A 16,451-nucleotide genomic window follows, 5' to 3' on the forward strand; every position below is an offset into this window, starting at 1 on the left:
CCTCAGATGTGACGAAGCAAACGTTTAAAGTCCGGTGCAAAATCATCCCATGGTCTTTTTCAGCACTTACAAACAACAGCTAACAGTGGTTAGCTCGGGGCAGCACGGTGAAGGCATTCAAAGGTCTTTTTTAACCACTAATGCTGCTGAAAATAACAGCAAACCTCTGCAGCAGCATGAGAAGAGTCCCTACACACAAAACAAAGCAGCAACAGCGTAGTTAGTGAAGCCAGAGTTTATTAAAAGAGTGTTTTAAAGACTTACCTACTGGCCCCTGCACCAGCTCCTCTCATAGTAAAGTCCATTACAGTGGATTACCAAAGTCAATCCCAAAGGAAGGAGCCCATTGGTGCTTTGTTGTGTGTGTAGGGACTCTTCTCATGCTGCTGCAGAGGTTTGCTGTTATTTTCAGCAGCATTAGTGGTTAAAGAAGACCTTTGAATGCCTTCACCGTGCTGCCCCGAGCTAATCACTGTTAGCCACGTCCGGCTGTTAGCATCTCTCCTAATAGTTTATCCACAGCAGCTTATTTGATGAATGTAAGTGCAGAAACAGACCATGGGATGATTTTGCGTCGGAGTTAAACTTGGACTCCCACGTCTGATCAGCTGTTTCCTGTCGGCGTCTTCTCATGAGCTCGTCTTCGTCTCCGAAACATGAACGAAACTTTCTGACATGAAGGGAAAATGGAGTCAAACTCCTGAAGACCTCTCTGCTTTTTTCTCTCGTAGATTTCTTGAGATGAACGAAGTGACTTTAGTTTAGTTTCGGGTTCTCAACCCTCGACTTCTTCTTCCGCGGTTTCCTCGAGCATCGCAGCCGCGTGGAGCCTGCGACGCCAATGTACGACCGGCTTTAGTCGCTCCACATCTGTTTTGAATTTTCTCAATTTGCAAAAAACTCGCTTTAAGACTCGAATAGAAACTCGAGGCTCGCGGCGAAACATCGATTAGCGGTCCACTGGAGAAACGCAGCGCTCTCAAATCCTGACTCGCAGATCGAACGCTGCTCCAGTTTGTGTCTCACGTGTTCGACGTACCTGTCCTTCTCAAAGATGAATGAATGAATAACTTCAGCGGAGTATTCGCGAACGTGTCCGGGGAGAGAGAGAGCGAAGGCGGGAGAGCGACGCCGTCTCCTGCCGACCAGAGCAAAGCTGAGAGGTGTGTGTGTGTGAGTGTGTGTGTGTGTGTGAGACTCTTCGGAAAACAAAACAAAGCGTGACTTGCTACTGTAATCGCTGATATACCTCTCTCATTACTTACTACTGGTCTCTTGTGCGACCTCGCTCACATTCGTGTACGTTATTGTACATAAAATAAAACAAACGTGCACAATTTCTCCCCTTAGGACAAGAGAAGAGTTTGTTTTCACGCCACTTTTTCTGTCGCTAACGCAGATTTCCGTATTCCCCTTCACACGAATCAGTGTTTAGTTTCGCGCCGGTGTTCCAAAAAACAGGGTGAGATGACGGCTGCTCGCAAAGTCTAGAGAGGAGTTGCCACTTGATTTGCGTGCGGGTCACTGGTCTGGGTCTACGGAGAGCACGGGGGGTCACGTCATTCGCTAAATGCACCTTTTTCTGTTTGTAATCACTGGTACGGACCGTAGCGCTCTCCGCTGTGAAGGCTCAAACTGTGCTTCTGGTCTCAGGGTCCCTCCGCGGCGCTCGAAGAGTATTTTTAATAACGAAATCACTTCAAAATGTCGAGGAGCTGCGGAAAAGCCCCGGAAATCGACGCCGGTTCCTCTTCTCTGTCCAAAGCCTCGATGTCTTCACGGGACGTAACGCGGTTCGATCACCGCGGGTGAGAAAAGACGCAGTCGTGTCGATCGATCTGCGGTATTTATCATGTTCAGCTACATCCGCAGACACTGATCTGAAACTCGTAAACTACTGGAAGGAAAGAACGACCCGGAGAATGTTCTGGGAGAGGTCTCCGCTCTGAATCTGTATTGAGACGCTTTGGAGCACAACTCCCCCCAGTGTTACGCTGTTTAGACTTCCGCAGCCTGAACGTCTTAAGGGTTTGAACCCGCGATCATTACTGTTGTAATTAACCGGTGGCAGGAAACGAGCCGCAGTGAATCCGTGACGCCGTCGTCGTCGTCGATTATGATGATGGCGACAACGAGAGAGAGCGACGCCTCTGGTTCGATTGGAAAGCTGTGCTTTTTGAGGCGTGTCGTGATGAAGGACGGTTGGTTTCCATCGTTGTGAAAAGGTGAAAGCTGTTTCATTTTGCCTTTTGTTTTAAAAAGAGATTTATGTAAATAAAATCATCTTTGATATGTACCTCTGGACTGTCTCTCAAATATCACCAACGTCACTTTTGAATCAGAGGAAGCTGCTGAATTTAACACACACACACACTTCACACACACACACACACACACACACAGGAGGACGGGGTTCAGTGTGTGGACCAGCAGATGGCCCCATTGCCACGCTCTGAGTCCAGAGTCTGGAGGTTTCTCAGTCGAGCCGCAGTAACAAACTTATTTTATTATGTTAAATGGATCTGAAACAACTCGTTTAGACTGGAACTAATTATTCTTTATGTTCTGAACAGAAACTCAAACCTCAGTCAAAATCTGTGAGAACAGGCTGAACTTTCAGGGGTCATCACAGATAATAGTGTCACACACACACACACACGCAGACACACACACGTGACTAAAACAGGCAACCCGAAGGAAATAATTGTTTCAATCCAAAGGTGGGAAAAGATCAGAGTGACAATAAGCATAAAAACATCAATCAAATCAAAATAAAGCATAAAATAATTCAAACAATGAACTAAATGTGAGAGAATGAATGTGCTATATACATTTATTTATTATTATTTATTTTAAATATTAATTGATTAATAACCATATTCATGATTATTATAACCATTATTATTCTTACTGTTATTAATATTATTTATTATTATTATCATTATTACGGATATTATTATTTTTACTGTTATCATCATCATACTTTTTCTTATTATTATTATTATTTATTATTATTATTATCATTATTATTATTATCTAGTATTCCCATATTTAGCCTGCTTTATGTCTTGTTTTATATTTTCATTTATAATCACAGCAACATATTTGAATTACTAACTAGAATTAAATATTTAATTTACATAATTGTTTCTATTCTAGAATTATTACAATTATTGTTTCTATTATTATTTAACCGGCAGTTTATATTTGATCGTAGTCTTTCACAGACTTCCTTCTGCTTCTCACTTTACTTATATAATTAAATTAATGTTTTAATTTACAGTGATAAATCATAACAAAAGTGTCTCAGGACACTCAGAGAGGGTCAAGACCACACTGTGACTAATCCATGAACTACAGAGCCACAACAATTCCCCCATGAGCAGCAAATCTGCACATATATTTATTTAAAAACAGCTTTTTTTTACATTTACACACACAGGCTGATATTTACTACAGAAAAAACTGCATTTATACTTTATTTTATTCCTCTCTGCGCGTGCATGTAGATCACAGACTATAAAAAAATATAGATGCACATGTTAGTTATGACCGGAAGTTTCCTCTCTTATTTTGAAAGCCGCCGCCGGAAGCTCGCCTTGACAGTTGAGCTCTTCTTCTTCTTCGGCTTCAGCTCGAAGTTTGGGATTCAACTCTTCGCCGCCGGGAGCCGAAACACCATGAGACCGACGAAGAGACGACATGTTCGGCTGCTCCGCGGTTAAACGGAGCTTCAGAGGGAACCGGGGAACACCAACGGTCCGTCCGTTACTCACCGGGGTTTGAATATTTCAGCCGTTAGCACCGGAACGAGCCGCAACTTCTGCCCGAGCGGAGCGTCGCTGTCGCGGGGGAGACGACGACGGAGCCTCGGCGCTGAAAAAAGCGTCAAAATAACAAAGTTTATACATTTTATTGACTTATTTACTTCACGATGCTCACGGTTTGTCTACGGGGAGCTCTCCGACCGGTGGTGCCGAGGTTACCGTCAGGACTGAGCCGGGCACAGCCGGTGAGACTGCCGGGGACAGGGCGACACACGCCGGGCTGCTGGATGGGCACACACGGGAGGAACGAGCCGAGGGAGCCGCTGAACTCCCCCGTGAGAGCCAAAGACTTCATCTACCGCCTCCAAGCGACGGAGAGGACGTGTTTACTGCGGGAGCTGCAGAGCTTCGAGTCCATAGCCATCGCTCAAGGTGAGGCACACATGAACGGGTCAAAGGGGACTTGACTTCAATGAGCCCGAGGCGGGATGAGAAGTCACAGACACCGGCTCAACATCACCACAGAGGGGCAAAAATGATCATTAGCATGCAGAACTACCACGGAGACATGGTGGATGACTGAAAATAGACACAAAACAACGACAAAGAGATGGTGGATGACTGAAAATAGACACAAAACAACCACGGAGAGAGAAAGAACTATGACATAGAAAAGTAAATTGCATAAAAATAGATGAAAAATGACTCAAAATGAATGTAAAATGACCATAAAGACTCAAAAGGTGACTATAAGGATGCAGAACTACCACAGAGACAAGGTGAATGACTGAGAATAGACACAAAACAATCACAAAGAGACAAAGAAGAACGACGACATAGAAAAGTATAATTCATATGAATGGATGCAGACCCACCAAAACAAATGCAAATGGACTAGAAATAGATGCAAAACAATCACAAAAAGATGCAAAATGACTCAAAATGAATGGAAAAAGACACAATGCCTCTAAGGATGCAAAATGATCACAAAGTGACGCTAAATGACTGAAAATAGACACAAAACAACCATAGAGACAAAAAACGATGACAAACATGCAAAATTTAAAAAAATAGATGTAAAATGACCACAGAGAGAAACAAAACGACGACATAGCAATGTTAAATGACTAAAAATAGATGCAAAACCACCAACAAAATATGCAAAACCACCACAAAAAGATGCTAAACAATTAGAAAGACAAACAAACAACTAAAAATGGGTTTAAAATCACCACAAAGAGACAAAAAAATCACTGTAGGGATAAAAAAACGACCACAAAGACAATTATGATGTAGGTGGGTGCTTTTATGTACATGAAGCAGGTGTGTGTGTGTGTGTGTGTGTGTGTGTGTGTGTGTGTGTGTGTGTGTGTGTGTGTGTGTGTGTGTGTGTGTGTGTGTGTGTGTGTGTGTGTGTGTGTGTGTGTGTGTGTGTGTGTGTGTGTGTGTGTGTGTGTGTGTGCAGGTGTGTGCAGGTGTGTGCAGGTGTGTGTGTGTGTGTGTGTATGCAGGTGTGTGTGTGTGTGTGTGTGTGTGTGTGTGTGTGTGTGTGTGTGTGTGTGTGTGTGTGTGTGTGTGTGTGTGTGTGTGTGTGTGTGTGTGTGTGTGTGTGTGTGTGTGTGTGTGTGTGTGTGTGTGTGTGTGTGTGTGTGTGTATGCAGGTGTGCGTGCAGGTGTGTGTGTGCAGGTGGGCAGGTGTGTGTATGCAGCAAAGACCAGTGCGTATCTAAACTATGAAATATCCAGTTCTGTTGATGCTCAGAGTTAATTTAAAACACAGGTGACAACTTCAAATCTACAAATAATAACATCGCTCCAAGCATCGTATTCTGTTGTGACATAAACATGAGCATTAATAATCCGTCCTTTTTATTATTATTATTTATTATTATTATACAGGTTCCAACATCACATCAAACATTAAACATGTAACATAAACAAACAGACACATTAGATAAAGCATGAGGTCCGTGCTCATTCTTATCACTGCGTGCGGTTTGAGTTCCTCTTGTGAGTCATGAGGGTATTTTCTGTTTGGTTTTGGTTCATGCTGAAGCCGAGTGACTCATCTTAGGACGGAAATAGTCAAATCAGCTGCCGAATCAGGAGATCTGAGGAAGAGAGCGTCCTGGGAAATCTCCCAAAACAAGAGCCTGTTCAACTCAGGGGGAAACCTTCACAATAAAATTAATGATTTTCAGAGTGTTTGTATTCATTTTTAATCCAGTTAACAGTTAACCTCGGGGGGTCACAGTGTGTTTTTACGGCGAGCGGCCCACAGCAAGTGAGCTGGACTTTGACACCAATTTGATTTATTGGTGTCAGATCTTACGGCGCACTCCCACTGTCCATCCGGACCGTGCCCAAACAGGTTTCAGGCCTAAAGTCTGGTTCCTTTGACCAGTGTGAGTGCAACCGTACCACGTCTAGGAGCGGCACGCTTGCCGTCCACGGCCCGTTTGGGAGAGGTGGGCTTTAGTAAAGCATGTTTGCACGTGTACGAGCACGAGCGTGCGCACGTGTACGAGGCCTACGGCGGTTCTGAGGTCATTTCCTGTGCGCCTGTTGGGACGTAGAAAAAAGAAGGAGGGACCATGCGCGGACATTTCAAACAATGGCGGTGAAAGGTTCACGTTGGTGTGATGCGGAGGTGGAGTGTTTACTGCAGATTTGGTCGGTGAAAAGATTCATAAACAGTCGACAAGACGCACAAAAACTCCGAGGTCTACGGAAAGATCTGGAAACAAAGCCACGCATCGCCATGACGTCATCAATGCGTGTGACGTGTTACGGCGTGATGACGTATAGGCAGCAAGAAGCATTCTCCGAGGCCCAGGTAGTGTGAGTACAGCAGCATTTTACTCCTCTTGTAATTGACTAAAAATGGATTCATGATGGTATTCGCAGCACTGAATAACCTGCAGTTTCAAGCAAAACGAAGAGAAAGAATCCACGCATAACTTGAGCTCCACGCCCGGGCGTTGGCCAGATTCTTCAGAGCGCCTGTTGTGTAAGAGCACGTGTCGCCCACGCTCTCTGCACGGCACGTGAGCTGCTGAGGAGTGTGGAAACCTGAGTCATTCATTCAACGTCTTTGTTATGAAAGTATTTTCTCTGCACGGGCTCATGTTATTTACAGGCTCAGCGACGGTAATCACCCCAGGGAGGCTCCAGATCGTCTCCCTGAACGTTTGAAAGGTCACAAAAATGTGTTTCTGTTGATTTCTTTAATTATCTGGTAAAAACGGTTAATGTCAGCGCGGGAGCCGAGAGCGCTAAGCTCCTCTAGAGAGAGTTTGACCCAAACAACTAATTTCCCCTCTGTATGTCACACTTTATTATTCTCATTATTTACTCGCAGGATCCCTGAGGGCGCCCTCCCACTGTGCCTCCGTCCCGTGCCCCGTGCTTTAGGGTCCTTGTGCCCCCCTCCAGGCCCGTTTGTACTCACACTACCTGGGCCTCGGAGAATGCTTCTTGCTGCCTATACGTCATCACGCCGTAACACGTCACACGCATTGATGACGTCATGGCGATGCGTGGCTTTGTTTCCAGATCTTTCCGTAGACCTCGGAGTTTTTGTGCGTCTTGTCGACTGTTTTTGAATCTTTTCATCGACCAAATCTGCAGTAAACACTCCACCTCCGCATCACACCAACGTGAACCTTTGACCGCCATTGTTTGAAATGTCCGCGCATGGTCCCTCCTTCTTTTTTCTACGTCCCAACAGGCGCACAGGAAATGACCTCAGAACCGCCGTAGGCCTCGTGCTCGTACACGTGCGCACGCTCGTGCTCGTACATGTGCAAACGTGCTTTACAAAAGTCCACCTCTCTCAGACGGGCCGTGGCCGGCAAACGTACCACTCCTAGACGCGGTACGGTTGCACTCACACTGGTCAAAGGAACCAGACTTTAGCTGTGAAACGTACTTGGGCACGGTACGGGTGGACAGTGTGAGTGCGCCCCAACATTAACTATGACAGACACTTTTACTTGTGTCACTTTTTCTTTACAAGTACAGAACATCTTTTTAGAAGTACAACGAAAGCAGCAGAGAAATATTGTATAATATAAAAGCATTTATATTTTGCTCTGCCCTTTACCCTTTATCTCTAACTCTAAAGTAAATAAATAGTGGTTGGGAGCATGTGGTGTGTTTTTCAGTGGGCCGGTGCAGCAGCCCCCCCCCCCCCCTCTTTCTGCAGCACTGTCATATTAATTAAGCGTCTGCAAATTCTGAATGAGCATGACTCTGAAAATCCTCGTTAATAAGCGACCGTCCACAGCTCAGAGCCTCCACAACACGCTCTCCTCGCCTCAACTACTAATGAGCTGAGTACCGAAGAAGAACGGAGAGAGAACGGAAGCATCCACCGAGTTAGGGTGACACCGCGCCGAGCTGCAGGCTCATTAAAACATTACCTCTTCAGACATTAGCTCCAGAAGCTCACAGGGAACGTGGAAAATAGAGGTTGCGTTGTGATCCTATGACATTTTGTAAAGGCCTTTCTCACAAGTGTGGTATACACTTTATTAGGCTGCTTAATAAAGTGTCAGTGTGTCTTCTGCTGCTGGTCCCTGTCTGTAGAAGGTAGGTGGTGTTGTGTGTTCACAGATGCTCTCCTGCGTTCCTCTGTTGGAACCAGTGGAGATTTGAGTCCCTGTTGTCTTTCTATCAGCTCCAACCAGTTAGTCCGTTCTCCTCTGACCTCTGGCGTCAACATTTCCGCCCACACTTCCGCACACTGGATCTTTCCTCTTTTCCGGAGCGTTCTCTATAAAAACCCTAGAGATGGTTGTGCGTGAAGATCCCAATAGATCAGAGCAACAACCACGCCACGTTCAAAGTCACGTAAATCACCGTTCTTCCCCGTTCTGATGCTGCTTTGACCTGCAGCACATCCTCTTCACCATGACAGTTCAGGTGATTAAATAAGTCGAGTCAGGTGTGTTGATCATTGGTTGGAATGAAAACCTGCAGCCACAGCGAACCTTCACTGGATCAGTTTGACGCCCCTGGTTGAAACCGTAACAATGTCCCTCCACATTCAGAGTTTGTTTGGTCGACACTCACACTGTCTCTGTACGTTCTCAGATGTCTAAATGTCTATATCCGCAGCATTGAGCGGTAACAGTTTGTTTACTCTCAGCGGTAATTTGTCTGAAATGCTACACAGCTAACACATTGTTCTCACTAATGACGCTCCAGAGAGCAGCTCGGGTTTCGTATAATTGAATTGGCTATTGACGAGTGGAAAGGACGGTAGAGTCGGACAAACCACCAGGGGAAAAGTATTATTTCTGATTAGCATTCGTTCGTCCTCTTTCCCCTCGTTTTGGCTGTAAACTGACTGTAAAAGCGTCTTTACACATGAAAAACTGAGCTGCGCATTGGCTTTATGATCAAATGCATCCATATCTGCATAACAGTATAACTGAATCACATGTTTAGGGTCGTCTGTCGGTTTGTTAAGAAGATCTTTAGCTCTCAGAAACATTCAGTCACTTTATTTCCCCTCATCAAAGCAATTTCAGTCAAAAGCAACTGGACTTGGTTATTTGTCTAGGAAGACGTTTCACCTCTCATCCAAGAGGCTTCATCAGTTCATGTACGCATTTGACCAGGACCAGGCTGGGACTGGACCAGGACAAGGACCAGGACCAGGACCAGGACCAGGCTGGGACTGGTCCAACTAACTGGTGTGAGATCCAGGTATTTAACCTCTCACAGGCCGATGATGTCACTGAAACCCTTTGTGCTCCAAGAGCCAACGCCCTTCGTTAGAGTGGCAGTCGTTGGTGGGCGGTTGGTCTGGACTTCGTTAGTGCTCTATTGAGTCTGAACGACCGTCGTTGGGGCTTTTGAGGATAACGATGACCTGGACGAATGAGAACATTCACAGGCTTTATTTCCCCTCAGGTAACAGTGAGAGTCCAGTGAGCTCAGAAAGCTGTGACTTGGCTGTGGAGTGGCTTTGAAGATAGGAGGAGGTATTGATGTGCAGTATCGGCTGGAGCTCCGGGTTCTTTGAAGCATAGAAAGTGATTTTAAATGAGTTTCGTGAGGCCACACCAGCCTCACAAGCTCCTCCTGAACCAGTCGTATCATGCAGCTGAACGCCGTCAGAGCGATTCCTGACTCCTGAAAAGAGGGATGATAAAAATGTAGTTTAACGCAGTATCAGCACTATTTTTACCACTGACCCCCTGAGCTGTACCATCATGTCATCCATATTCTGTGATATGAATTATATTAAATTATATGAGAACGCTTGACCTGTTCCAGCTGGACAGGGTGTCCCACAGAGTCCAATTTTCGAAAGCAAAAGTGTGAATCTGCCCGTGTTTGTGTTTCAGTTCGACAGGAGAGTAAATGGCTGTGACGACACTGCTTTTTAACGAGCTCCGTTCAGTAGGGAGGCACTGACTGTGACATTCTGGGCAGATACCCGCGTTTAAAATAGTTTAGCTGCTTGCAGATACTTATTCTGTTGTTGTTGTTGTTTATTTTGTTGCCAGGGAAACAGACATTCACATTCTTGCTCACGTTTAGCAGCACAAAATTGATGCAACACAGCAGACGAACATTGGCCTCTGCAAAATATCGCCCAATATCGATGTTTGTGGTAGATGCTAGTTAATGTCCCGATGTTCGTGGTAGATGCTAGTTAATGTCCTGATGTTCGTGGTAGATTCTAGTTAATGTCCTGATGTTCGTGGTAGATTCTAGTTAATGTCCTGATGTACGTGGTAGATTCTAGTTAATGTCCTGATGTTCGTGGTAGATTCTAGTTAATGTCCTGATGTTCGTGGTAGATTCTAGTTAATGTCCTGATGTTCGTGGTAGATGCTAGTTAATGTCCTGATGTTCGTGGTAGATGCTAGTTAATGTCCTGATGTTCGTGGTAGATGCTAGTTAATGTCCTGATGTTCGGCCGATATCGATGTTCGTGGTAGATGATAGTTAATGTCCTGATGTTCGTGGTAGATGATAGTTAATGTCCTGATGTTCGTGGTAGATGATAGTTAATGTCCTGATGTTCGTGGTAGATGCTAGTTAATGTCCTGATGTTCGGTCGATCGGTGCATCCCAACCATTTAGTGGTTAACGTTAAATTGGTACCTCACACGAATGTTAGCTTAAATTACCGGATATTTCGTGTTGCAAAAGTGTGGAAAGTTATGGAAACTTTCCATTGGAGGTAGAAGTTTGGGAATTTGGGGAGTTTTTACCTTTTCTTTCGTGCAAACGAGTTGGAAACTTTCCATTTAATCGAATTAACAGGAACATTTTGGGGTCTCTTCCACTCCATTTAAGCTCGCTCTGTGCATTCTTCCATCACATGCACAGATGATTTTTGACTAAAGGCTTTCATTTGATTTCACATCCTGAACAGAGTTGTTGAAGTTCTACAAACAGATGGAGTAAAATGTCAAATAAAAAAAGTTTCACAGATGTTTGCATGCACATCCTCTTATGATAATCCAAAATGTTTATATTTCTGTCTGTGTATGAAAAGGTAAATACAGTCAGTATAAATCACCCCAACATCCTCCAGTCTAATCCCATTAATTCTCATATAATCCCGTATATTCAACAGTAGTTGAATGCACAGCATGCAGGTGGAGTGGATTAATGCCACAGTCTCATATATCAACGACCTAAAACAGGCGGGTTGTCATGGTTATCTGCAGCCACGAGAGTGAAACATTAATATTGGCTTCTGAAATTGAAAATGTGGCTTTTCCAGGGATAAAACTCTTAAATTGATGGTTTGTAGCTCAGAGGATGCCTCCTATATAAGCATACGTTTGAGTGCAGCAGCAGAATGTGTGAGGACGACTCACGAATCAGCTGAGACTGTTGCTGAACGTGGATCTGTGCCGATTATATTTTCAAAGCTTAGTGGGTACGTGCTGTTTGATGCTTGGTTATTTGCTGATGTGACACTGCAGATGTCCCCGCTGTGAGACTAATAAAGCTCTATCTCATCTTATAGAGTCTGGGGTTTAAAAGCATTTTATCGAAACCAAAACTCAGGGTTAGCGTTTGACATTTGCAGTAAAACAAAGTGGCGAATAACAATGGAAAGATCTGTTGTCTGGGGAAAGTGTCCCACAGAAAGCCGTCTAATAAATGTTGACACCCGGGGAATGAGCCGAGCAGCAGAAGATATAAAATATATTCATTAAATGTGTCGCCCACACATTGAACTCACATGACAGATGGTATAAACGCTGGTGGTCCTGAGTCAAACTGATTTAGTTTATCTCCCAAATGAGCCGGGACTTGTTGAAGAAGACGGATATCCAGTTTTCCGAGTGTGGCGTCTCAAAGTGACTGAAAGGGTCGACACTGTGAATATGTTAATTTAGTCAAGGATGGTCCCATTGTTGTGCTTTTGTGTCTTTGACTCCTGCTTTAATGTGAATTGTGGCTGTGAAGCAGATTTACTGTAGTGAGAGAATAAAGATAACCTTGAATATTGAACCTCGACTTAGAGAGAAAGAAGACGATGAGGCGGGGGGTGCTATAGGGCGGGGCTACCTTGTGATTGACAGGTCTGACTTGTGTCAGCGGGTTGAAAATCAGCAGTTTCTCTCTTTAGCGCTTAGCTTAGCACAGCACCGTTGTAATGACACTGACTTAGCACTATGGTTACATCTGGTTTGCTGATGGCAAAAATGCTAAACTCAATGTTAACGCAGCAGTCCACAAACCCGCAGCTACGTCCATCTATTACAGTATATACAGTCCATGATGATACCAGCCGCATAATACATAAGTCCCATCATAGAAGTAGACCTAAATGAGTTCTCCTTGGCCCCTGTGCTGATGGAATAATCATTCAGTGAGCTGGATACTCAGTGTTTGGAGTGGAAATGATTAACAGATTTAATGGATTCTTCTTTTCAAGTTTGCCCTTTTCAGGTTTCAGGTCTGACGTCTCTGTGTGCGGAGAACAATTCAGACCGGCGACAATAATGAATTCATTCAGTTCAACTGAAAACAAATCTACTGGGAATGAATTAGTGGGATTAGGAGACTCCCATCGTTTGTTTGCATACAAATCCTGTTGAGTGCAGCATTACAACAACCATCAGCTACAAGTTTGATGGCGATAGACTTGTTCTGTGAGTGAAGAACTGCACACTACCAATAGATGAAGACATGGTACTAGACGTATAGAAAGAGAGAAGACTAAGGTCGCACTCACACTGTCCTTCCGTACCGTGCCCAACGGCTAAAGTCTAGTTCGTTTGATCAGTGTGAGTGCAACCGTACTGCTCCTAGGTACGCTTGCCGTCCACGGCCCGTTTGGGAGAAGTGGGCTTTTGTAAAGCAGGTTTGCACATGTACGAGCACGAGAACGAGGCCTACGTAGGTTCTGAGTCATGAGGGTATTTTCTGTTTGGTTTTGGTTCATGCTGAAGAGTTTATTCCTCTTTCATGCGGAGTGACTCATCTTAGGACTGAAATAGTAAAATCAGCTGCCGAATCAGGAGTGCAGAGATCTGAGGAAGAGAGCGTCCTGGGAAATCTCCCAAAACAAGAGCCTGTTCAACTCAGGGAAAACCTTCACAATAAAATGGATGATTTTCAGAGTATTTGCATGTAAAACCAGTTTACCTCGGGGGGTCACGGGAGTGAGCTGGTCTTTGAAACCAATTCGATTTATTGGTGACAGATCTCAACACTAAGGGCGCACTCACACTGTCCATCCGTACCGCGCCCAACGGCTAAAGTCTAGTTCGTTTGACCAGTGTGAGTGCAACCGTACCACGTCTAGGAGCGGCACGCTTGCCGTCCACGGCCCGTCTGAGAGAGGTGGGCTTTTGTAGAGCACGTTTGCACGTGTACGAGCACGAGCGTGCGCACATGTACGAGCACGAGGCCTACGGCGGTTCTGAGGTCATTTCCTGTGCGCCTGTTGGGACGTAGAAAAAAGAAGGAGGGACCATGCGCGGACATTTAAAACAATGGCGGTGAAAGGTTCACGTTGGTGTGATGCGGAGGTGGAGTGTTTACTGCAGATTTGGTCGATGAAAAGATTCAAAAACAGTCGACAAGACGCACAAAAACTCAGAGGTGTTACGGCGTGATGACGTATAGGCAGCAAGAAGCATTCTCCGAGGCCCAGGTAGTGTGAGTACAAACGGGCCTGGAGGCACAGTGGGAGTGCGCCCTGAACCTCATTACATTCGGTTAAGGATTTGTGATGATTCAGACTTAATAAGTGATAACGAATTTAGATTCTGAGTACTTGGGAGAGTGCTTTGCACAGCCTCATCGACTCCATTGTCCCTGCCCCCGTCAGCGTAGAGACTCAGACAGCCGTTCATTCTCCTTGCACCTATAATGGCGACAGTAAATCCTGCAGCCACACACGGCACAGTGTGTGCTCGCAATCATCCACTCGGTACACTCTCTGCTGTTCACACACACCTCAAGAACTTGTCGATCTCATCTAGAGCCGTGGGAGTGAGGCAGAGGGGCACGGATGGGTGCAGTTATTTCCTCTGAGACTGGAGACGGATGAAATACCCGTCGAGGAAGAGCTTTGAAGGCGCTCGTAAGATTAAAGGATAGGTGCTGTTCCCCCGACACATGAATAAGTCCTTCACTTCAGAACTTGAGCTGCCTCCTTAAATCAGCGCCGGAGTCTGCCATGGTCGATGGCAGCGCAACATCACTTTCAGATGAGTGCAAAGTGCCGCCTCATGCAGGGAGATTGAGATGCTTCATCGTCTTAAAGCTGGTGATAATATAAACAGGTAAAGAGAGAGAGCGGTGGAGAGACTGCAAAACAAAATACTAACACAATACTAACACAATACTTTAGACATTATAGTGTGTTTCTCGCAAATTACCTGGTGTGACACAATTCAAATTCAGTCCAGTTATTACTATTCAATAAACCTTATATTTGTACAGAGGCCCGATGAGAAAGGAAAAGCTTTCTCGGATAAAAGTAAACAAGGAAGTGGCTCTACATGTCTGCAAAGGACGTCCGGTGTGTTGATGAAGCAGCAACAACGTTAGCATAGCCCCGCTTGATCCGAACCCCATTTAGAAAACAAGCGTTTTGAAAGTTGTTTGCCCGAATTCTGACTTTTTGGTGATTTAAAGTAAATTGTGCATCCCTAAATCAAAACAATTTTATGTTGCCGTTTTCTTCAATAGATATTCGGTGTATTTGCACTGAGTAATTATTTTTATGTAGTAGTTTTTAAGTCTTTTGATAAACACGAGGGATTCCCAGGAAGAGATGCGTTTTGTCCCATTGCTAACAGCCTCACTGTTTCCTGTTTACTGTCTTTAAACCCACAGTGATACTGCTAACGCAAGCCCAACATCTCCTACTTCCTGTTGCTTCAGATTAAAAGCATTAAGCTGGTGAAAGATGGTGTGGCTTTTTAACTGTGAAGAAGCCACAGGAAGTGTTCCTCACCACAGTTGGCGGTTTAGCACAATCCAAAAAGATCTGGCACCTTAAAAACTAGAAGGCAAAGCTCTGGATTTACCGGACAGTCTTGGTTCCTACCCTCACCTGTGGTCATGAAAGCTGGGTCAGGACCCAAAGAACCAGGTCCAGGTCAGGACCCAAAGAACAAGGTCGCGGGTACAAGCGGTAGGTTTTCTCAGGAGGGGGTCTGGAGTCTCCCTTAGAGAGAGGGGGAGAAGTTCAGCATCCGTGAGGAACTCGGAGTAGAGCCGCTGCTCCTTTGTGTTGAAAGGAGCCAGTTGAGGTGGTTCAGGATCATCTGGTAAGGATGAACCCTGGGCGCCTCCCTGGGGAAGTGTTCCAGGCACGTCCAGCTGGGAGGAGGCCTCGGGGAAGACCCAGGACCAGGTGGAGAGATTAGATCTCCACACTGGCCTGGGAACGCCTCAGGATCCCCCAGTTAGAACTGGTTAATGTGGCCCGGGAAAGGGAAGTTTGGGGTCCCCTGCTGGAGCTGCTGCCCCTGAGACCTGACCCCGGATAAGAGGCTGAAGATGAGATGACTTTAAAAACTAGACGATGGACATTTTAACTTAACTAAAAACTAAAAAAATGTATTTAAACAAGAAGTCAAGTGGTCTGCACACGTCCAACTCTTTAACGAGGTGATCAACTTTACTGCTTGGTGATAAAAACTACTTGTGCTGTGTGAAGCATGAATCAGGTTGCAGTTTAATTATTTGTCACTGACAAATCCAGTCGGTCAACAGTTGACCTCTCCCGTCGTCTGTTTGGCTCTGTTACGTTAGCCTCATCGCCTGTGAGTCCACTGAGCCACGTGTCAAACCAATTACGACTGTCGGGCAGAGCTGAAGTCTGATAACCGCTTCGTGTTTGAAGCACGGAAAACTGAAAGTCACATTTCTGACGACGGCTTTGCCTCCTGGCAGCATCTCCACTCCATGTCCTTTGTGATGTGCAGCACACATCTATCTGTCGTGCTCTCCCCGCTGCCTGTCTGCAGAGGCTCTCGGCAAATGGAGCTCTGAACACAATGGAAATGTCAGCGTTCCTGCACAAGTATGAAGAGTTTGGAAAAGTGTAAAAGGAGGAGATATAACTGTTAGTTTCCGCCCTCTGAGCAGCAGATTAAAGGTCTTTTTGAACGATAAGCAGCCAAACATGGGTGCACTGCTCGTTGTCCACATACAGTTGTATTTTTAGTTTAATTGTAA

At 45.2% G+C, this 16,451-nt stretch overlaps 1 protein-coding gene across 1 annotated transcript in view; it reads left to right on the forward strand.

The window, feature by feature from the left end:
- The first annotated feature begins 3,653 nt into the window (after window positions 1–3,653).
- Window positions 3,654–16,451, forward strand: part of tmem65 (transmembrane protein 65) — a 30,567-nt gene continuing 17,769 nt past the window's right edge. The window contains exon 1 of the mRNA XM_083925302.1: window positions 3,654–4,199. Coding sequence (XP_083781428.1) covers window positions 3,935–4,199 — 265 coding nt within the window. The 5' untranslated portion in view covers window positions 3,654–3,934. The remainder of the gene's footprint in view (window positions 4,200–16,451) is intronic.

Source organism: Echiichthys vipera (genome assembly GCF_963691815.1).
Source record: "Echiichthys vipera genome assembly, chromosome: 13".
Taxonomy (NCBI): domain Eukaryota; kingdom Metazoa; phylum Chordata; class Actinopteri; order Perciformes; family Trachinidae; genus Echiichthys; species Echiichthys vipera.